This window comes from Acanthopagrus latus, chromosome 21, assembly GCF_904848185.1.
Source record: "Acanthopagrus latus isolate v.2019 chromosome 21, fAcaLat1.1, whole genome shotgun sequence".
Taxonomy (NCBI): domain Eukaryota; kingdom Metazoa; phylum Chordata; class Actinopteri; order Spariformes; family Sparidae; genus Acanthopagrus; species Acanthopagrus latus.
In genome coordinates, this window is record NC_051059.1 from 11,716,589 (window position 1) to 11,740,739 (window position 24,151).

The 24,151-nt window shown below is 41.2% G+C and overlaps 1 protein-coding gene across 1 annotated transcript in view; it reads left to right on the forward strand.

Annotated features, from left to right (window-relative positions):
- st6galnac5a (ST6 (alpha-N-acetyl-neuraminyl-2,3-beta-galactosyl-1,3)-N-acetylgalactosaminide alpha-2,6-sialyltransferase 5a) overlaps positions 1-24,151 on the forward strand; it is a 59,632-nt gene that overhangs the window by 29,614 nt on the left and 5,867 nt on the right. Inside the window, exons 3-4 of the mRNA XM_037083247.1 lie at positions 4,792-5,204; positions 21,022-21,129. Of these exons, the coding sequence (XP_036939142.1) occupies positions 4,792-5,204; positions 21,022-21,129 (521 nt within the window). The remainder of the gene's footprint in view (positions 1-4,791; positions 5,205-21,021; positions 21,130-24,151) is intronic.

The window sequence follows — 24,151 nt, forward strand, 5'->3', positions numbered from 1 at the left end:
GTTGGTTGGTTCATCAGCTGGATTACACAAAAACTGCTGAACAGATTTACATGAACCTTGCATGAACAATGGGCCTCAGCCCAGAATAGACCCCACTTACTTTGGTTCTGATAATGATAAGCGACAGATCCAGGATTTTTTTTATGTCATTTTAATCAGTTGTACTCTCTTTGTGTTGTATTTTATGTTTTTATATCTCTAGTCTGTTTTCTCTTCTGTTTTTTATCGTATTACCATATACCACCTCACCAAGAACATAACTGGCAGATTGATTAACAATAAGCGTTCGATGGCAGCCCTACAACTGTCACATATTCTATAAACATCACTCTTCTGGCAGTCAAATAAAAGATTGATCGGTCTTTACTGTCAATGGGAAATGGGACATTTGTTTCCAAAGCATGCACCTGTTCATGTCTCACATGAGATATATGTTGTGTATTAATGTTACAGCAGCTGTATATGTTAAACTGTTATATGATTATATACACAACACACAACACAACGTTAGTGTGCTGATGCATTAATGTGTGAACAGAATGTTACTGTTGTAGCTGGTTGAGGTGGAGGGAGTTTAACTTATTCATATACAGTCGGTGTCTTTGGTCGGGCGGTTCCCAACCAAGGTGTCGGGCCTCTCTTATCAGATGATAAATCTACACGGCTCCTCTCAAGATTAATAGAAGAGGAAATATGAAGAAAAAGTTCTGTATGTGTTTATTTTTGAGACTTTTCTCTTATCCTTACTTTACGGTGAAATATTGGATGATTTAATTCCCTCACAGACGTCTAAATGTGTTGGGGGCCCCGACTAAACTTGAGTGACAAGATAATGTATTTGTCATTATACAACACAGGGTTGCATGATAAAAGGAGACTTTGTAGTTATTTTTAATGCTGCACAAACATAGAGCATATTCAGTTATTTCTGTACATCCATATACAAAGACATTTTGTAAAGCTTGTGTCTGAATGTAAAGGTAGCAATAAGGTGGTGGTGATAATGATCAGCAGCAACTTCATATAAAAAGCTTGACATCAGGTAAGCACTATTAAGCCTCGAGGGAAACAAGGAAAGCACACAAACTTTAAGTTTGAAAAGTAGCTGTAGATTGATGTGTTCAAAGTAGCATGACATTTGACTACTCAAGTGTCAGACAAATACTTCAGAATTATACACACACGCATATACGCACACATTCACGCACGCACACACACAAACACACACACACACACACAGTTCAGTGTGGTTTCTTATTTAATTGGCAGAATGGACGTGACGCCTGCCAAAGTCGGCACATGGCTCTAATTCATTTGTAACCAGACTTCACAGAATCAAGGACTCTTGTTGCTTCATTGTGAATTTAACAATGGAACAGATTCCAGGAATAGTTTTGTATTCTCAAAAACTGTCTTAGGGTCGCTTCTCAGAAAAGTCCCTTTTTTCGGCTCCACCGTAGAGTGAGAGATTAGTGTTTTTTTTTTTTTTAAGTGAAAACCTGAAAAACATTTCCTAAAATGTGTTGCTTTCTGACTTTCTGGTCTCTTCTTATGCCTCCAGTAAGACAAAAAAAAACCAACTTATGTTAATCACAATGCGTTATTTATCTGTATATTCATGTGGGTTACATCAGTGACTGCAGCTTTGATCAGCTGATGGGAAGAGACACTGATGGAGTACACTTTTACAGAACTGTAACACCCGCTGTTACGACACAGTCAATCCTTTAATTATGATCAAAGGTGTTTTGTTGTGTTAGAAAGAACAAAGCCAGCGATTTCAAGTACATTAAAAATAGATGTGTTTTGATTTATGAAGCATTTATTTCTATGAATCGATGAGCAGAGCGCGGTTTCCACTGGAGTTTCGTGGGGGGATAAATCCAGTTTTTAAAATGAATTGTTTTGTTTTTTAGGAGTCAGGAGACTTAAACTACCTCGACTCCATTGCCTCAAACCCAAAACACCACGTCGGACGGGTCGCGTAATTCCAGCTCAAATGGAGAGCCTTGTACGGACCATCCAGCCTATTTCTTGGTAATAGCCTGACCGTGCTCCCTGAAGAGGCCAATTCTGGCCAGCAAGGCCCCACTTAAATTCTCAGTGAGACAGAGGAAGAGAGAGAATAGGGTCTGTGGAGCCACTTAAAAGCCTCTGGGTGAAAATGGGATTTCTGACCTGCTCCACTGGTGCCGCAGCTCGACAGTCAGATTGGCTGTCAAGGCGCTGCCAGGTGGGAGAGGGTCGGGCAGGGGGAGAAGGGAGGGGCTGGGATGCTGTTGCTGTTGATGGCGTAGACCGCCAGGACCTCATTAGCTCAACATTTCATCAAACACTTTGGCACCGGGGTGGCTCCCCCTGCCTCCATATATCTCTTTCTCTTTCGCCATTTTTCTTCCTCCCTTGTTGTAACCACTTTCTCACCCTTTCTTCTCTCCGTCTCCTCCTCTTTCTCCTCCTCCCTCCCCATCTGTCTCCCACTGCTCCTCGAGGTCTCATTAACCAGATGAGTCTCCTCTGTCGGTAATCTGCCGCTAAGTCAAAGTCAGCAGATGAGGATGATGATGACACATCTCCTCCCCCCTCAAATACACACGCACAGGCGCACACACAGACACGCGCGTGCACACACACACACACACACACACACACACACACACACACACACACACACACACACACACACACACGTTCCGTTATAATCATTTGTTCTCGTTAATGCCACAAAAATGCAAATTTGTCACGGCTATAGGAATGTAAATAACCAACATATTTCTGCTGGGGAGATATTTCAGGGCACATTAGAGGGCTCTGCAGGCCTGGTTTTGCATATCATTGATTTTCAGTGCAGGGGTCTCTGTGGCAGCAAGGAAAAAATCCGACACACCCACATGCATGCATACATAAAAAGATGTGTGGCAGACACACACCAGCAACATATAGAGCAGCCTAACATACACAGAGAGGTCCAAAGTTAATGATTCATGTGCATGTACATCCTCACATGAGCGTATTGTTGAGAGGAGGAGGCTACACACTTGATGAACTATACATGTTCACTGTACACTGTGGCTTCAACCAGTGGCTGCGTCTCTGAGAGCCACAGAGGACGCCTGAGTGATGTTCAGGAAAAAACAGCTGAGTTAAAATGATGCACCCAAAAGTGATATAGAAAATAAATGTAGACATTGGTTCATTTGCAGTATGTGACACACAACAATTTAGAAATGTATTTATTATTTCTCTGCCATCTTCCCTTTGCATGTCCCCCTATTTATTTCCACAAACTTATGCATTTTCTTGTTACATTTCTTGACACATTTGGGCAGTTTCAGTCCTCCGTAGTTAACTTTGTGTTTACTTTGGTCATTTATGGCCAAAACTTCCAGGGAAATATCAGGTGATTTGTCAGAGCACGAGGAAGGAAGTCGGCAAACGAGACTAAACGCAACATGAATACAATTTTTAAACATTAGATATATTTCCATCTGTGATAGTGGTTGTTAAACAATGATGACAACAACTCCCATGATCCCAAACCACTTCACAATGTCATCAAATTATGTTTGTTTTCATTGTTTTAAATTAAGGACCCCAAGCGGCAGAAGTTACATACGGTGCCTTTAATCAATTTGGTCTGTAAAATGTGAGAAACAGATTGTCACGAGTCATGAAAGTCCAGAACCCAAAGATATCTGATTTATTGAGGTATTGTAGAAGAATAGAAAACAGGTTAACGTTCAAAAGTGAGAAGCTGCAACGCGATATTTTGATTATAAATAATCATTTCAGCTCAACTTTGATAGACTTATCTCAACCTCTGTTCTGGGTTTTGTCACGCAACATATGGCAAAGATTTGTTAGTGTTTCGTCCAGAATTTATTCCTGAAGATTTTAAAAAATACAAGATAAAAGAGGACCACAAAGATGAGATTACAACTTGGAGCAATCAAGCGCAAAGAAACAAACAAAGAACAGGAGCTGGAAAAATAAAGACAACAATGAAATCTTTAGGAGAGATGCAACAAAAATAAACGTCAAAGGCAAAGGAGCAACATTTCTTTTCTTGCTGTTTAGATGATTTGTTTGCAATAACCAACAACAACAACATGTTTGGTTACTCTTACGAAGTAAAGATAAAGCACTCAGCTGATATGGTTGGTTATTTAAGTCATACTCGTCATGTGTACTATGTAGTTATCAGCAGCATCTGTCCTAGAATAAACATATAACGTGCTGAATACTTTATTGAATCGTACTTGATTAGAATTCAATATGACTGTTTTGCATCTGAGCTGTTGTTTTGGAGGTAAACACACGTTCCTTTGTTGTGTGCGAGTGGGAGACAGATTTAAGGTGAATCCTTTGTAAGACCCTGGGGTTTCCACCAATCGCGAAGCAATATGACAAGCTACATATCCCCCGGAGGCTCTGTCGCTACCCATTTGTCAATGGAGCATTTTCTGCCTCAAACACACAGCGAAGCTTTATACCAAAGTTCCCCTAGGTGTGCATTTCTGTCTGCTTTGCATATTTCTGTATAAACCTGGGCTAAACAGAACTTTCAGAGCATTTCTGACTTCTAAAAAGCAGACTTTGTAGAGTTTATAACAAATATGCTGCAAAACCAACGTGCCATAAAAATTCTGCTCGTGGTGCTGCAGGTGCTTCCACAGGGAGGGAGGAGGCCAAATGTTTTGATGCACGGTGTGTATTTGTACAAGGATGTTTATTTTTCACTGTTTACTTCATTTTTTTTTTTTTCCCCACTGTTTCGCTTCATTCAATCAGCCTCTCAGGATGCACTGCCAGACCTGCGCCCTGGTGACCAGCTCGGGTCACCTCATTGGAGGCGGCCGGGGTGAAGAGATCGACCGGGCTGAGTGCGTCATCCGCATGAACGATGCCCCCACCGCCAGGGGTTACGCCCGCGACGTCGGCCGCCGCACCTCCCTGCGCGTCATCGCTCACTCCAGCATGCAGCGGGTCCTGCGGAGTCGCCACGAGCTGCTCAACGCCAGCCAGGACACCGTGTTCATCTTCTGGGGCCCCAGCAGCTACATGAGACGCGACGGGAAGGGCCTGGTGTACAACAACCTGAGGCTGATGAACCAGGTGCTGCCCAAACTCAAAGTCTACATCATCTCCTGGCAGAAGATGCTGCAGTTCGACGAGCTCTTCAAGAAGGAGACGGGAAAGGACAGGTGAGGGGATGATGGCGGGGTGTCACGATCACATTGTACAAAATACAAAGTCATGTGAGGACAGCATGTTTCGCCAGCGCCACTGATACAATCATCATTTGTTGCTTCAAGGTTCTCAGATGTGAGAACGTACTGCTTTTATTCAGTTTTACATCATTGTCAGCTGGATATCTTTACAATTCACACTATTGGTCAGACGATATGTGCAACTAGACAGCTTCACCGTGAGCTCTGAAGAATAATGATCTCAAACTGTCAGTTTTAAGTCCATGACATGAACTGGGGTGTTTTCGGTTAGTTGATATTTAATGACCCTGGTGATGTTATTGTATTATAGTCGTGCTCTGAATTTTGTGAGTGTCTTTTACTTATTACACATGCAGTTATTTTTAAGGATTGGACAAACTAGGCACCTGGTCCTGTTCATACGAGCTGCACCATGAGGAACACTTGAAGCCTGGTTCAGAGTGGTGGATAAGAGCGTAGGGTTCTTGGTGGATTTCTTTCAGTGTTCTTTTTGAGAATTTGTGCAAATAGAATGAAACACTGTCCGGTCAAACTCCAGCGTACGAGTGTATTCATTTTATTTGCGCTCAAGGACATGAAAAACACAAACAAGTGCAACATGCCGTCTAACATAGAACTGTGAAAGCAAAGGAAGATTTCCTGCCAGTTCTTTGTGTCAACATCACGACCTTCAGAGAAACACGGGCGAGACTTTTTTTTTTCACTCTGTTAAAGCTTCATGGCTTCTTCAACATGTACAGCAACATGCAGTTCATCAATATTCACAGTGCTTTCAGTAAGCTCCTCTGTGGTGTTTTGTGCTACAAATAAGTCATTTGCACCTCAAGTGATTCATTCTTGTGCACAGTTCATGCACCTCAATGCCTTTGGAATCCACTTCCAGCTCTGACTCACGTTTAAAGGCAGCTGTGTCTCTAATTTCAAAACATTATGAAAATCAGCTTGTAGAGATGATTAAAAAACGTTAACTGTTTGTTTATTGAATAACAACAGAGAGAGGGTACTTTTAATAATTACAAAACAGTCCAAATGTCCAGATGTCGTCTTAGAATTTGTGTATATTTCAATTTGATTGTTGTCTCTTCCTGGTTTTAAAGGTGCAATATTTGAGAATTGGCTGTCTAATTAATACTCAAACAAATTCATCTGTGCTGCGAGTGGTTGAGTCGGGCTGTCAGTCAGCAATGGACGACCAGGAAGACAAGTTTTTAAGGCCCTGGGAGGAGGGACTTCCTGCCTGCACTCCCTGCTAGCTGGCTAGCATGTTAACTTCAGTAGAGAGGTTGATTCTGCAACACAGTACACACAACAACTTATTCTTCAGTTCCTGTTGCAGTTCTTGAGCTAATGTTCTTAAATGTTTGTTTGTTTTTTGTTTTTTTAGGAGAAATTCAAACTCTAAATTTTAATGTTTACAATATTAATGAGATAATAACAGAGAACTTAGAAGCTTCTCATTTTGCATAATTGTAGCTGATAAGTTGCTTATGATTTTGAGATCCTTGCTTATATGATAGACTTCTTAGTTTTGCAGAGAGAGGTTAAACTAGGTAACCAATTAACTTCAGTGTGCAGCTATAAACATGTAGTTTGTCGTTTTTTAAATGTTATTCCATAGAAACACAGCCATAGCAGTTAGTAATATGGTATTTTCAGCGCTTTCAGGGAGTCCCAAAAATCAAAGATATGAGGGTTGGCTGTCGAAAAAACACCGTTTCTTCTAACAGTCTGTGTTGCTCTTTGATCAATCAAGCCAGAAAGACATCAGTAAGATGACTCCTGTCCCAGATGTTACAGTTTCCTGCAACTGTTTGAATGCATCACCAAAAGAAATATTTCAAAGCTCAACATGAACATATCGAACAGAAAAGGAACATGTGATGTGCAAATGGGTTAGAAAACAGCGTTTTTCTCTGCGGCACCTTCTCTCAAGCTGAACAGTGATAAAAGGAATCCAGTTGAACAAGTCCATGCTAAGTTCTCAGTCCTGTGGCCATTAATGCTTCATGAAAGCACACCAAACACTTTCCCTTTTTGTCTGAGCCCTCATCAGCTGAGAACTGCGCTATTCAACCTGAGCCCTCAAGTCGACAATTCCCCCCTGACATCTACTGTATCCTGCAGTCAAACATCCATTCCTCAGGATCTCTGTCGACAATCATGGTCAATAGTAACAGTGAGCGAGCAGCTTGAGTTACGCTGTTCCCCTTTATAGCAGTGAGCGTTCATATCTGTGATTGTTTGAGGTCATTTCTGCCCTGTGGAGCACGGTAAGAGAAAGACAGAAAGCCTGGAAGTTCTAGCTAATATTAAAGAAAAGTTTAAAGGGGAGTGGATCAGTGTAAAAAATGGGAATATGTTTTACCTTTTATATAAAATGAATCCTCCTGTCTTCGAGCCCCGTTAACAGCAGAGTTTCTGGGTAATCAGCTGCACAATCGCGCACCCTGCAAGCCTGCAATTGTGATTATGGGTTAAGCCATTTCAGTGAAGGTAATTAAGATGGTGTGGGATGTTGTCACATCCACCCATTTTAATAACACCAGCAGAGGAGCGATGAAAAAAACAGGTGTCCCTCTGCATCCTCTGTGTTAAATTGCTAAACCAGAGTGAGCCTCAACCGGTGATTAAAGGCAAATTAGCTTTTCAAATGACCATTTTTTTCAATTCAGTGTTTTATGTGCCTGTAATGCTTTATTGTAACCGCTAACAGCCCTGCTGTGTTGCACTGTCAGGATTATATTAGATGCTTTTGGGCCGAGCAGCGGTGTGCCTCGCTGGAGCAAAGTGTGTGGGTTGCAGGCGAGAGATCGTTCGGTTACCAAAAGATCACAGGTTTGATCCCTTTTTTAAAAAGCAAATGTACCTGCTGTTGGAAAGAAAAGAAAGAGGGGAATGCCAGCTCGAGCCTGGAAAACGATTCTGTGGCGAGAAAAAGGTCAGAAAGAGGAAAAGAGACGCTCGCGGTGCAGCAGAGCGCGATGCAACAGCTGCAGCAGCGGAGAACGAGCGGCCACAACAGGAGCCTGAAAATGGATCTGAAGGGATTAGATACAGACCCAAGCCTCTATTTATCTGTTCCTACGATGACATATACGAATACTCTGAAGAGCCAATTAAGAAACACACCTCACAAAAAGTGAAGACACATTTACCGAGAAATTCCCTCCCACAGCGCAGTGTAAGAGTAACCTTTAAAGGCCATGCACGCCCATGCATGTGTTATTGTTATTTCAGCTGCTGCTCAGCTTCAAGGTCAAATCTCTGCTGGGACATACAAGATGTCACCAAATTCCAACTCATGAAGCTAATACAAATCACAAAAGGTCAAAGAGCTGTCTACAGAAGCCCTGAAGGGCAGGTGAAAATGGATTTTTTTTGTTTGACTGTTTTTTTTTTTTTTCTTTTCTGGTGATCCATTCTAAATCTAATTCTCCATTTCTGAGTCTGAGCTAAAGTTTTTCTCTCCTGTGTTTTAAAGCTGGAGAACTGCTGGGAAAAAGTTTGCCAGGCTCATCATTCTAAGTTCCTCATTCATTCATTCATTCATTCATTCATTCATTCATTCATTCATTCATTCATTCATTCATTCATTCATTCATTTATTTATTTATTTATTTATCCATCCATCCATCCATCCATCCGTCTGTGATAACATACAGAAGAAACAGTTTTTCCTCCATGTGCGAAATAGAGTGAAAAAGGTTTTGGCGAGAGAAAAAAGAAAAGTTCTCCTTCACTCGGGTTCACACAGGAAATAAAAATGTTTCTCCTGTAATTTTTCCTCACAGAAATTAGGGAAACTTGGAAAGATTATCGTTGCAAACCTGTGTTGATAGCTCTCAGAATGGTGGGGCAAAAAAAGACAATTCTTTTGTGTGAAAGAGAAAGTTTTGGTTGGAGAGAAAATACAGAAAATTCTCTCCTGGAAAAACATTTTTTTCACCCAGTTTGCCACATGAAAAATAAAAATTCTTCCGGGGGAAAAAAACAAAACAATTCACTCTGTTGAAAGTTTTATTTCTCCTGAAAAAACAGTAACATTTGGTTTCACACAGGAAAAAAGAATTTCCAAGTATTTTCAGATTGAGAAATGAAAATTTAAGAAACTTTGTCTGAGTTGGAAAAATATATAAAAGGAATGGAAATGGAATGGAAACAGAACAAATGAATGACGTTCATGCATGACACATCCGTTAAATAGACAGCGTCAAGCCAAACATCAGAACTGAGAGTAGCGAGAACGTTCCCCTCAAATTTATGAGAGGTGTCATATTTTCATCCATCAGCCATCATTTAAGGTTTGACTGGAGCTCTTTTAACTGCATCATCATATTTCTGCAACAATTTTTTATGACACCAGACTGGAGAATCGGTGCCGGCTGCTGTTTTATCTTGATGTACCATCTCCTCATAATCACCCGACAGAAATCCAGTTAAAACTTGTGGATTTGACTGTGGACACCCACACAGACTAATGACTAATGAGCCAAAGTGAAATCACCTGTGTAGGTGGACCAGAGGTGTGCAGGGGCAAAAGCAGCACCGGCGAACAGACCACCATCACAGCAGACATTTTGGTTTGTCATTGCAGGAAAAGCTCTGGTGTGATTTAACCAGTGATGCCGGTAACGCGTTACTCTAATCTGATAAATTTAACAAGTAATCTAAAGCGTTAAGATTTCCAAACCAGTAATCAGATTAAAGTGACTTACTTGCGTTACTATTATTTTTGTCATTTTCCTCTGTAAAAATGTATATTTTTGCTTTCTTCTTGCATCTCGAGGGGTGATGTCACGTATGTGACAAGTCACATTTTCAGCATGAGGACAACTCACATGTTACACCACGCAGCGACACAAACACAAACAGCAATGGAGGGAGGAGAGAGACGTGCGTTTTCTAGCTGGAAATACAGTCATTATTTTGAGTTCGTGTCAGCTAAAGATGACAATGTCAAGGTTCGTTGTACACTCTGTGCTGGCGGCAAAGCACTATCAGCTTCAAAAACACAACGTCAAATTTGGAGTCGCAGCACAGGTAAGTTACAGAGCAAGTCCCACCAGGTGGTGTTAAGCAGAGAGCTGCGAGCAAAGCCACGGCCTCGACTTCTGCATGAAGGAACCACCCAAACAACAAAAGCTGGACTTCGGTGCAAAACTAAGTAAGAGGGGGAGAGTTGTAGAATTTGGTCGGGCGGCATGTTCTAGAGGAAATGCTGCATTTAAACACAATTGACTCACCCTCGTTTCGTGCCATAATAAACAAGATCCCTGCTACTATCAATGCCGTGCTGTCTCACAGAACATCTTTTTCTTCCTACCTGGAGAAGGAGTATGCAGAGATGGAGAGGAATCTGAAGGCCACGCTGAATGTTTATGCTGAGGTGGCAGGGGGTTATATTATTAGTTACATTCAGCCCCTACTGAATGTAACTAATAAAGTAACTTGTAACCTAATTAAAAGCCTAAAACAAGTAATCAGTAAAGTTACTATGTTACTTTGTAAAGGGGTAATCAGTAATCAGTAATCGATTACTTTTTCAAGGTAACTGTGGCAACACTGGATTTAACCATAAAAAAAGTGGCATCATGCTGCAGTCGCTGTGACGGGATATTGTATCACAAGATCTGCTATTTTAGTGGCAACTGAATAGTGGCAACATTTCACAAATGACCAGTTCTGTCCCCATCACTGTATCATCATCATCACGGCATAATTTGTTCTGAAAAGTAGCTTGCACCAGGAAATGGTTTGCTCTCCATCAGCACCTGCAGTTGTGACTGGTTGCTGTTGATTGTGATGCAAAATGATCAAAGTTTTTTTTCATTTTTCTCTAGATGATGATAGTAATGATATGATTAGTTCACACTGTAAATCAGATAATAATACATTAGATGGGCAAGTGTTACAAAAGTATTGATCATTGTGCCTTATTTTTTTATGGTACTTCATAAAACAGTGTCAGTATCATCAACCCAAACCTTGTACTTCATACAGTGCATAAAAGTTCCATACGCTGAGGACCATTTTGAAAATGTCTTTTTGTCTGAGCCCTCATATTCCCACCGCTTTCCGACACAAAGCGACGCCCTGGGCTGTATAAAAAGTAGACGAGGTTGTATTGTGCATGCTGACTCATTGCAGAGGCTTACTGGGGCATTTGATGGAACTGAGCTATCATTAGCGAAATGTGCTTCACCAGTGCTTTTTATTTTGTGCTCAGACCAGACAGCAAAAGCCTGCTGGTTTTTGTATCTCCTGTGGTTATTAAATGCTTGAAATGAGCCAGAAATGGTCAACAATCTTGTTCAGAGTAAGTAATATATATCTGCATATCTTGGCCCATCTACTGTCAAATAAAAGAAAAAAGAAAATGGAAACAAATCTAAGCAGAAGAGAGTCTGCTGCGCCATCATTTTGGCTACCGCTTACATTTCAACCGATTCCCCAGTGGTACCTTTTTGCGGTACTTTGTAGTAGCAGAAAAAGTTCTATCCATTCTAACCAGTTGGATCATTCACTTCTAGACTTGATATATCAAGTCTTATTTCCATTAACGATGCACATCACATGTCAGTCACTCAGTTAGTTTTATTTCAGTGGCATCTTGATGCACCGTTCATAAATCTGTAAAATGAAGTACTTTATGAAGCAAACTGCTGCACTCGGCTGTTCCTGCTCATCAACCCAGTGCTATAAGAATGAATCTAAGAGAAAAGTTGAAGATGCTGTCCTCTCCTGGCACACCGTGTCTCCACTGGTGATGACTGTATTTTAAATTGATTGGAAAACTTTGAGTTCACATTTTGACCCCCTGAGCTGACTGTAGCAACTCAGTGTTGAAGCTACAGCAGCAGATTGAATCAATCATGTGAAGTCAGCAGTTATAATTTTGTTTCCAAAACACATTGAATACAGTATATGGCTGTGAATATGAGCACACACACATTGTTTTGGGTGTGAATTAATGTCAATTAAAATGTATTATTTTTAAATATACTTTTACGGCAACCTCAATGTTAATGGGAATTCCCATTATGTGTTAGCATCGAGCTAGCGGGCTGAGTGCTTGTAATATAAAATCGATTCTGGAATCAAAGAAAGCCTGCTGTAATGTTTCCACAGAATGCCGTTCACATAATATTGGTTTCATACCAACATTCTAAAAAAGTAAATTCTTCAAAAAATAATAGTTAATCTAATACCTAGTTCATCTAATCTAATAATTAGATCTAATCTAAACAGCATGTGGGTCAGGAATGTGAGTTTTCTGGAGACGGCTCCCACCGTCTTTCTCTCTATAATGTTACTGTAAAGATGTGCTCTCAAGTAATTTAGCACCAGTAGAGTTATCATGAATCACTAGTCTGTAGCACTGACATAATTCCGTCGGTACACTTAAAAGTCCCGAGTTTGGTACTCAGCCCTGCTGCTCAAACGGAAAACAGGAACATCAGAAAAGACATAATGGGGTGAAATTATGCAGAAAGCACGCATGGAAACAGGATTCAAACAAAAGAAACGGCGGCTTTATGTTTGGCTTTCTCGCATTTTAGGAGGCTGTAGATACAGATGGAAGTAAGATGCCTTTAAAAATAATAAATAAATAAACATCAAGCAACATATAATCACTGTAGCCACTGAGGTTGAAGGTGTCGCATATGAATAAACCTCACGCTTTAAGTGCCCGCTGGTGTTCTTAGTTTGACAAGCAAAAGAAAGGAAAGCCTGGACCTTCACTTCAAGTAATGATTCACATGTTGTTGGTTTTTTTTTCCTTCTCACTAATACGCTTCAGCGACATGTCCTCACAAGAGTAGCTGGTAATGACGTTCAGCATGTGTTTGAGCTTTTACTAATTACGCCTCATCCAGCCCTCCCGCGGCCTTCACCTCTTCTGCAGTTGCGTAGCAGTCATTAAAATGAGCTCATTGTCAGTACACACCGACCTCTTTAGAAATCGGTACAAAACAACATCAAAAAAACCCGAGCAGCACAGTTCTCGCTCTCTTATCAGCTCCTGTTTTACAGTAAAAGTCTTGATTTGTTTGCTCAAACGCCGAATCTATGGTGAGATTTTCTCAAAAAGAAGAAAACTGGAGCACTCTGCCTTCCAAGCTGAGATGATGTCTTTTCAAAGTAATTTCAGTCGTATCAAGTACAGTCATCTCTATGGAAAATGAGCTGTTTGAAAAATGATCTCACTTTTTTTTTGTTTTTTAATAGAAATAAAAATGTGAAGAGTCAAGGATCAACAAACAATTAAGACACTCATTACATGGGTGCTTTTGCCAGACTCGCAGCACCAAACTGTGCAAACATGAGGAACGGCGGTGTTCTCCTTCACAGGGATGAATCCGTCTTGGCACTCACAGCTTGCTTCCAGTCCTTTTAAAGACAGCCATTGAAGCTGAGAGGTTGACATTTCACACCACATTATTCATCAGCATGTTCATAAACAAGGAAATGAGCAAGACTTCTTAAGTGAGATTAGTTGCATGCCTCTTGACTAAGACCTCCGCGCATCCACCACAGATTGCTTGGTGACAAAATGCTGTTGCTTTGAACTTTGGAAGTTTTCTAATTTGGAAAGGGATTGTGTGTGTGTGTGTGTGTGTGTGTGTGTGTGTGTGTGTGTGTGTGTGTGTGTGTGTGTGTGTGTGTGTGTGTGTGTGTGTGTGTGTGTGAGTGAGGTAGCAGGCTGTTGTCATATTAAAAGCGCAGTGGCTGTGTTTGCACGTCACAACAAATCAGCATGTTCCAGACAACCTGGGTCCTGTCTTAATTAAATGAAAATGAGAATTCTGTGCTTCGGCTGCGATTACGTCACTTCTTGGTTTTTTTTTCGTGCATGGACAGACTCTAATAAATACGATGGTTGGAGGAAAGTGCTCTGATGCTTTTCATCACGCTGTCGCTCAGCTCTTGCAGACAGTAAAACAACAGGAAATGACTGCTTGTGGACATTTTTTTCCAGCAAACACAGTTTTGTGTTAAAGGTCGGACTGGGGTGAAATAACGGAGGGATTGAGGAGGAAAGTTGTTGTGGAAAGCGGCACCCTCCAGGGCCTGATCTGAAATCCCACTCCATGTTATATCCACTGTATTCCTAGCCTCCATGATACCTTGCACGAATTTTTGCCGTGAATACTTCTGGCGTGTCGAGGCACTCAACTGGAACTGTCATTTCCCATGATAACAGGACGCTAATCCTCTCAGCAAGACAGGAATGGCTAGAAATAAAAGATTTAGGGACTATGTTGAGCACCGCGCACTGAGCACTTCCATAATCACTTCCCCAGTGACCTCCCCAGGACAGCAACTCCTCAGTGGAACCGTGGCCACGACATGTAAACTACTTTTGGCACACAATACCTTATTTTTCCCTTTTTTTTTTTTTATAGACGTGGTAATTTTGTGCAACTCTAAACCCATACAAAATTCTGATCCATAACTATGTAGTAAACTATTAGTAGTATAAATCTACACCAATAACACGTTAGCATCCTAGTTGACTCTGACGTTTGTTTTGTGTAGATTTGGTTAATATTTTAACCAGTGATGTGACACCAGAGTTGTTGCAAATGTTGTGCAATTTCATGGCGATCGATTTCTTCGTTTTTCAAGGTCAGCACCAGTGTTAGACTGACACAAACTCGTACCCTGAACGACTGAATAGGTTGATTGCTGATGACTACCAGAACAGCATGCATCACTGTTTCTGAAACAGCTTGACCCTTGCAGCGTACCTGCAACAGGTGTACAGGACCTTCGTCGTGTGCTCAGTTTGGTTAGATTTAGGCACAAACAGCACTCAGTGAAGTTCAGGAAAACATCATGGTTTGGCTTGAAATGAGTATGATATTTATGTAACTTCAGTTATGTGACGTAACTTCACAATGTCAGTAAGTTATAATGATTCACCGCTGACTCTTCACATTGGACAGGAACAGTGCTCTAAAGTCCTGTTAGTTTAAATCTCTCTATATATACAGACTCGTCGCTCTTTGTACTACTTTGTTTGACTTCCTCCTTTGCTGCCTCAATAATAACTATGGACACTAGAGGTCACCACCGAAAGAAACATAACTATGGGTCGTAATATGCTGCTTTCACTGTCAACCTGCAGTCGTTTTCTGATGAGGACTCAACTCAACTCAACTCAATTTTATTTATAAAGCCCTTTAAAAACAGCTGCAGCTGACACAAAGTGCTGTACATAAAATAAGACATATAAAACAAAGAACAATATAAAAACAATAATAAACGATAAAACAATGTTAAAATAATATTAAAACAAAAACAGAAACAGAGTCTCATGCTGGATTAAAAGCCAAGGAATAAAAATGGGTCTTAAGACGTTTTTTAAAAACGGACAGTGAAGGGGCTTGTCTAATACATAACGGGAGGTCATTCCACAATTTAGGACCAGCAACAGAGAAGGCTCTATCCCCTCTGAGCTTCCGTTTGGCCCTTGGTAACTCCAGGAGCAGCTGATCAGCTGACCTGAGGCACCGGGCAGGAGTGTATGGGCGGAGCAGCTCAGAGAGGTAAGGCGGGGCGAGACCATTTAAGGATTTAAAAACAAATAAAAGAATCTTAAAATGGACTCTAAAGTGCACAGGCAGCCAGTGGAGAGAGGCTAAAATGGGAGTAATGTGCTCCCTCTTACGCGTTCCAGTCAGGAGGCGAGCAGCAGCATTTTGAACTAACTGGAGACGCGCCAGGGAGGACTGGCTGACTCCAAGATAAAGTGCGTTACAGTAATCCAGCCGCGATGTAATGAAGGCGTGGATTACTGTTTCAAAGTGCTTTTGTGCAAGGAAGGGCTTCACCTTTGCCAGCTGCCTAAGGTGAAAGAAGCTGGACTTAACTATTGCACCGATTTGCCGGTCAAGTTTAAAATCACTGTCCATCTTAAAACCCAGGTTTGTAACTGTTTGCTTCCTGTAAGGCAGCAAGGGGCCCAAGTCAACAGGAAGTGGTTCACAAGAGCCACTGGGACTGAACACCATCACTTCTGTTTTATTTTCATTAAATTTTAAAAAGTTCAAAGACATCCAGGCTTTAATGTCTTCAAGACATAACAGAAGTGGTTTCAAGGAAAACCCGTCCTTCTTCTTCAGTGGCATATAAATCTGGGTATCATCAGCGTAACAATGAAAAGAGATACCATGTTTTCTCAGGATGGAACCCAGGGGCAGCAAGTACAGTGAGAAAAGCAGGGGCCCTAAAATTGAACCCTGTGGAACCCCATATGACAGCGGAGCAGAGCGGGACTCAGAACCACCAAGGCTTACGCTCATAGTCCTGGGGACTGCCTGTGTTAGACTGACAGGCTGCCCAACATTGCAGCACTTCACTAGCATATTGAAAAAATGAACGGAGGTGTGGACACGAATCCTTGCCAGCCCAAGACGAGAGAGCTTATCTCACACTCTGTGGTCCTGTCTATAACGTCACCTGGAATCCTTTCAATACTATGGGAACATTTCCTCACTCCCCTACAGCTTCCCAGGTAGATGTGTTTCTATTCCAGCATCCCATAGCAGGGGAAATGTTCAAAACACAAATGCTAAACAAGGTTTTTATTCGACGGATTCTTGCCTGCCATGTGTCCTCCCTACACTGTTCTATCTGTGAGAAACTAAAAGAGAGAAATTCTGAACACATTTCTAAACTACCAGGTAAATCCTCCACTCCCCAAATGTGTCACCCTCATCAACCAGAGGCGAGCACGGTGTCGAGATGCCTGCCTGGTTGTTCTTGTCAAGACTTTTCTTATCAGGCTGCAGCTTTGTTTCTCTGTCTTGCCGAGTCAAAACCTCAGCTGCTGTGGAGGCTAGTGTTTATGTGTGGGAACAGACGAGAACAAGCTTTCTGAAAGCAGCAGTGTGACAAGGTGGTCGAGGGATCAGGAACTCATTCTGTCAAACAGCTCTTAAGCAAGGGTCTGAACCTCTGCCTCTTCATATCACATAAGTTTAACAATTCGATGAGTTATAGCCAAGAACCAGCGCAGGTTCTGACTTATTTAGTTGTATTTTCAGCACTGTTTACTAAGTCTAATTGTTTTTCCGCCAACAAACACGGTTGGTCTTTCTGTTAGCTGATGTTACTTTGGTCCAGATTGAGATACCTCAGAAACTCCTGGATGGACTGCAATGAAGTTTGGTAAACACATTCATGGTACCGCCACAAGCAGGCCAAGCAGGTGACATTTCAGTTTCTGTTTGGAGCCACGTTCCTAGTGCTTTTTTAAACTTCAATTCTACCTGTGCTTTCAATCTTGCCATCACAGTTTGAATTTAGCTCATAATTCACTGTGCTAACATGCAACATGCATTAGCATGACTGCATAGCAGGATAAAACATAAATATGACAGGAAAGGCAACCCCTTTGTTTTAATTCCAAACTTTCCTCAAATGTTGCACACAGATAGCCTTCAGGATGGACTCACCTTACTTTATCAAAGTAATTCATGTAATATTTTTTTTTGAATGACAACATACTAAATATATAAAACATTTAACTGCTAATTTGCAAATGTTAGAAATCTAAACTGAGAATGGGATCATGTTAAAAAGGTTTTGGGTTAGGCGATCTGCTTAACATCAGCATTGTAAGCATGCTGGCATGACAGTGTTAGCGCTGAGGTCAAAGCATCCTACAGAGCACAGAAATCAAAATGATTTGACGCACTGTCTGGACTGGAATCACTGTTATGGCTCATGAAGTGAATCCCTCTCCATTCTCTTTGTGCCCTTTGTCTCAGCACATTTTCTGCTAAATGTTCATCGTCCAAAAATAAACTGCAGCATGTAGGCCAATTTTGTACTAACGCATCAAAATTAATGCGGCAGTGATTTACTGACGACTGAGATGGCACCACTATATGTGGTTGAATGAATGAAGAAGTTAATTTGGTGTAAACACAGTTGGTTAAGTAAAACTCATTTTGTTTTCTTCCGTCACTCTTAGTTTAATCCCATATGGTGAGCAGCTTGTTGCTGGCGAACTGCAACTTTACAGTCACACTTGGGGAATGACTCTGTTGGATGAATTATAATCAAGTCTGCAGGGGTTATTTATATCTTATAAACCTCACCACCGTTTTTTTCAATATTTCCAGCGGGGCCATCTGAAAATACACCTGATAAATGATGCATGGTTACATCCACTGGTCACCAGTCACAATCCCAGTCAAGACAAGGTTCAGCTGTGCACCAGGGGGAGCGTGACGAGATGCACAGCTGTGCCCGATTCAGCCGAAGGACTCAAATTTATCCCTGCTGAATTTTTTACATCAGCTCACACTTGGATATTTTCACACTGTGTGAGGGAACCAGCCGAGTTGTGATGCATTTTCTCACTCAAACTAATTTATAAATTGGTTTGATGAATACTGATTGTTCCAGGAGTGCTTTGGACCACAACAGCTAAACCTCCCGCTTGGCTGTGTTTGGCAGCGATTACAGCCGTGGCCACATCAGGAAGTTTTCTGTCATTACCGCATTGTGAAAATAAGAGCCAGTAGCCATTCTGTCAGCTCTGTGAGGCTGCACTTTGGCAGAGTCGCACTTTGAGCTAAATGTTATCAACAGCATGTTCATGGGGACAATTCTATCTGGCTTACATTGAGCAGTTCATATTTACAGTGTTAGCCATCAGAGTTAATATTTGCAAAAAACAAAGTACAGCTTAGGCTGATGGGACACATTTAGCAGGTATTTGGTTGTAAACCAAAGTGTCGGCTAGCTGTAAAGTTTGACCTGATGGCAGTACTAAATGGGGAAAAAAGGTGTGTGTGTGTGTGCGTGTGTGTGTGTGTGCGTACAAGGCACAAGGTAATTTAACTGTCATTATACAACACAGGGTTACATAATGAGTCCTTCATGCTACATAAATTAAAGGATATATGTACATTTATTTATATACAAATATACATAAACACGTGGTGCGTCCTTTGGGTTTGTGTTGAGGTGATTGTAAACAGCAGAAACAAGATGGTGGTGATGATGATGATGATGATGTGTTCGGCACATTCACGTCAAAAGTTCAACATCTCCGAAACACTTTCCACTCAGTTGGACTGTGTGTTTGTCAGAATGATGGCCTGTGGGGAGAAACCTTCTTGTGTCCGGTTGTTTTGGCTTACAAGTGTTCTGAAGCTCCTACCAGAGGAGGAAAGCGTGTTGTGGTCTGTTACTGTCCTCTCTGGTGGCTGAACCAAACAAGGCAGTGATGGATGTGCAGGGACCGGACTGGATTTTTCGGCTGAACTGGATCATCAGATCGTGGTGCAGGTCGAACTTATTGAGCAGGCGCAGGACATACACCCTCTGTGCAGCCTTTTGACTGCATAGCATGAATGTCTTACTTAAACCGAGATACTTTGGCGCTGCTCAGCCTCGCTTCCAATTATTCCAGTTGGACACTTGAGGTATTGTAGTGAGAAATTCCTCTGCAGCCCACCATTGTACTAGAGATGTCTGTAAAACTGTTGACAGGACAGACTGTCAACCCCTCAAACCACAATAGAGGGTCAATTATGACTAATTGTGACTATTGTGAAGTGTCGATCCATGGAGGTTTTGATCTCATCACAATGTAAAGACTATGCACGGTGCATAAATCATAAATCTGCAGCTGTTTGACCTCACATCTGTCTACAGAATGATCACTATCCCAGATCAAGCCAATGACAGTCATGTCATCTGCAAACTACAGGACTTTAAGTTTTAGAATATCTATAGACAAATATCAGCAATCCATTCAATAGATGTAAAGATACTTTGGTTAAAGTGCAACACTGTCGTAATACAAATCCCAGGTTTCAAACTCGCTAACAACTGCTGCAATTAGCAGCAATTTGTGGTTACTCCAGCAGCATGTAAAGCTATGTGTCCATCAGGAAACTCAGGAAATAGCCGAGAGTTTGGTCAGAGCAGTCAGAGGACATTTTATTCATAAGTATGATCCAGTTTCACCGACCAACTTGGCATTGTGTGATTTACATATTTATATACACAACATATTTTTTATAGTGTTCCACTTACGGTGTGTTTCAGCTGCATTATTATTTATTCATTTAACCCTCCAGAATCGAAGCTTTACTAATTTGTGTTTAGTTCTGTTATTTTCACTTTAAACTGAAACTTTTAAAGGTCCTTTGAAAGTGGTGAAAGTTTTATGACTCCAGAGCTCCATTGAATCAATTTAAAACCAACAAGGAATTCCTTAAAAACTGTATGGATGTCTGGATTGGACTGTTTGTTCATCTGACAGAGGCCCTGTGAGAGACAGTACGCTGACAGACATCGAGATTTAGAGAGATTTTCTAATGCAAGGAAAATTTATTTCATATCTCTGAAAGCTGTGATTAGTGCTCATTTCTTTGAGGGCATGTCTGAAAACACTGCAATCCGAAAGCAGCTGAAGCTTGAGTCATTTTCAGCTATCTGCTCCACATGCAGACCCGGGCGACTTTCTGATTAGGGGTTTGATTATTTGACAGGGTTCATTTGTATCAGTCGATACGTAGGATGGATCTGTATTTTAATGAAGCTGTGAGGGAACTTGAACGATCTCGCAGTCAGGCAAAATCGACCTCCGGATTTAGACAAATCTTTATTCTGCCATCATACATGGATGTGAGATTTTCTGATTATCTTCCCAGTTAATCACATTCAGAAAAAATCAAATACGGAACATCTTTCATCCTCGTGGTCTCCCACGCATGAAATCCACCCAGCTGTCATCTCTCTCTCCTTCTCCTCTCTGCAGGAGGATATCAAACTCCTGGCTGAGCACCGGCTGGTTCACTATGACCATCGCCCTGGAGCTGTGCGATAGGATCAACGTCTACGGCATGGTCGCCCCGGACTTCTGCAGGTGAGACAGTGAGGCTGAAAGTAAAAACATCATCGCCGGCTCGACCGCAAGTACCATCATTAAAGGTTTCTGCTGCTTCAAGTGTATACAAAACCAGAGCAGCCCCGCTGCCTGATGAGAAAGATTAAAATTGTAAATATATTCAGGCAGGCTGATAAATTGAATCTCAGTGTGGCTGGAGATGTTTGGGGAATGCTTAAATTGGCTGAATGTGAGACGAAAAATAAGGCAGTAAACCGATAATAACTGATTTTACATTTTTTGGCTGAACTTATCCTTTAACTTAGAGTTTTTTTCTAGAGTTTTGGATCATTTTTCTTCTCTCTGCTGTTCGACGTATCACCGAAGTAGACTTTTTATTGCCTCCTGCTGACCCGACATGCTTTTCAACCCCATATGCAGTCTCGCCTTTTATACCTGTTTGGAAAAATATGCGTATGTTTGGATAAGGCCTCTGTCTGCAGGAGCCTGGGAGGCGAATTTTACATCAGCTCACCTGCTCTAATCCATGGCTACACTTCTAAGAGTTGCCTCTGTGTTCCCCATGGCTCCATCCACCCTTTTCTGTTTGGTTAAATTAATTTGTCCGTCACACTTACACAGCATCCCCACAGCCCAATTTTCAGTCCCTCGTCCTCTGCAGACCCCGACAAACAACCTCTAACAATTGAGAAGTCGTATTCTCTAAAGTTTCAGCCGGCCAAAGAAAGCTGTATTTCTTGGATAAGACGGGCTTTGTTCGCTCTCTGTATTATTCAGAATGGAAATGCGGACCTCTGAAGATCCTGCCCATGAACTGGAACGCAACTTATGTGAGAGAGGTGTACTTGCATGAGGGATAACAACACGTTATTTTACTGGAGCGACTCCTCTTGACACATCTACTCTAAAGCTAATACAAACTCGATAAAGACGACATTCTGCTTCACCTTCAACTGACTGACCGTTTATTTTTTTATGTCGGGGTTCCATCACATCACAGGCAGTTTATCTTCCTGTTGTCAGATCACTTCAGGAGTAAAATGTGTGTTTGGCTACAAGAATGAACGTCACTGAATGTTTATCATTCGGCGCACAGAGGTCATACTGAAGGTTTCGCATGTACAGGTTTGTTCCTCCATACAACGTTTGTTTGCTAATAAACTGCTGCAGTATTAGTTGTATTGGTAGTGGGAACATTACTGATGTTGACTGGCTAATGAAGTAAAGTCAAAATGTTTTCCTTTGCGTCTTAAATGTTAACTCTTTGAGAAATCCAGCTTTGCTTTTCAGCTGCATGACGATGTAGGTAACTCGCTCTGCAAATTTCACGGGTAAGCTGAGGATAATTATCAAGTAGCACATTTGAAAATGACCTCCAATTACCAAAATAAGTGCCTCAAAATTTATTGAAAATTACCCCAATATTATAATAATATTAAGCTATTTTCCAAAAAACAAGTTTTAAACCCATGACCAGAAAACTCCCAGCTGGGTTGTGCTTAACTTCTGCTGATGATGCCGTTTAATTTCCAGCTAGTTTCTGTCAGACTTCTAGCTTTCCGTCTAATTCCGGTCGAGACAGATGGCCTATGGTGCCAACTATAGAATTCGGTTCTACACGAGATTTCTGCCTTTTTTGTTACCAAGTGATTGCACATGCAGGAAATGCTGGGTCCCTATAAACAAATTAGTCAAGGAGTATCGTCCAGACCTGACTGAGTTTGAAAGCAACATGAGATTACTTTTACTGTGAGTCAATCAAGACTGAACTTCACCTCATCAAGCAACTACATTGAAATCAGTTGAAGCAGTTTCATTTTCAAATTCCCACCTACTTTACATGAATTTCCAGATCTGATCAGAAGTTGACAGAAAAACTAAAACAGAAAGACAAATCTGTGTACTGGTAATGTGAACAGATACAACTAGTCAGCTAATTGATGGTTTCCACCATTAAAAATAATAAGAATAAAAAAACTCCAGCATATAGGCACTCATTTTAGCGTGCTAATGGTGTTAACCACTGGTTTGAAGTGGAAAAGAAGGAAAATGTTTATTTCTTTGCACCGATCAGGATACAGAAACATTTGAATCAGAGACTCAGTACCATTGTCTGGTTGCCTGAACAATCCAAACCACCAAAAACTCAAAGACACAGATTATATGAGCTTTAAAACTTGATTGGTTTCTGATATTTAATGTCACAGAGGAACAGTGAACCAACATTTTCAACCACTGAGCCCAAGGCGAACATTTTCCTCAAGCCATTAATGATCTAATCCTTCCGTTTTTGGAACAAAAAAAAGACCTTGTTAAATTTTGAGACACATTTTTTTAAAACTTGGCAGCAATGATAACTGAGATAAAGTTTCTCCAAGTGTCCTCATTAGTCGCAGGGACTTTCATGGCTGACACTGACATGTCACTTCAAAAAAATCACCAAATAATTCACCACAGAGTGACGCTAACTTTCTGTGTAACCACAAAAAAAAAAAGAAATACCAAAATGCAGAAGAAAGCATCCAGGTCAGACTGACTTCTTGTTGCCATGGCAATTGAGTATTAGGCGAAAGGATTTTTTTTGTTCTTGCGTTGAAGACTTCTCCCCCTATATTCCCTGTACATTGTCCTCTTTAGGATTCCACATTTTGTAGTTGGCTGGCGGTGCTGAGATTTCTTTACACTGAGTTCTGGCAGAGAGACGCCATGGAAAGGCAAAGAATTACGAGATACGCAGCCGGTTGTGACTCTGTCTTGCTCCTTGCAACAAACTCACCCGGCCTCATTAGCAGAAGTTAATGGTTTGAATTACGGCGCGCGTCTCATCCGTCCCCGCCAGAACTTTTTAATTGGAGGAGTTTATTGGACGAGGAACAAATCTTATTAGAGCTCTCAATAAAAAGAACAAACTGTAAAATTGTCCGTATATCTTTGCTCTCGGCCCTGACTGATTCACAGAATCTTTTTTTTTTTTTTTTTTTTTTTTATTATTTTGGGTTTTTCAAACACAAATTCAAACTTGGCGATAATGAAGAGGGAC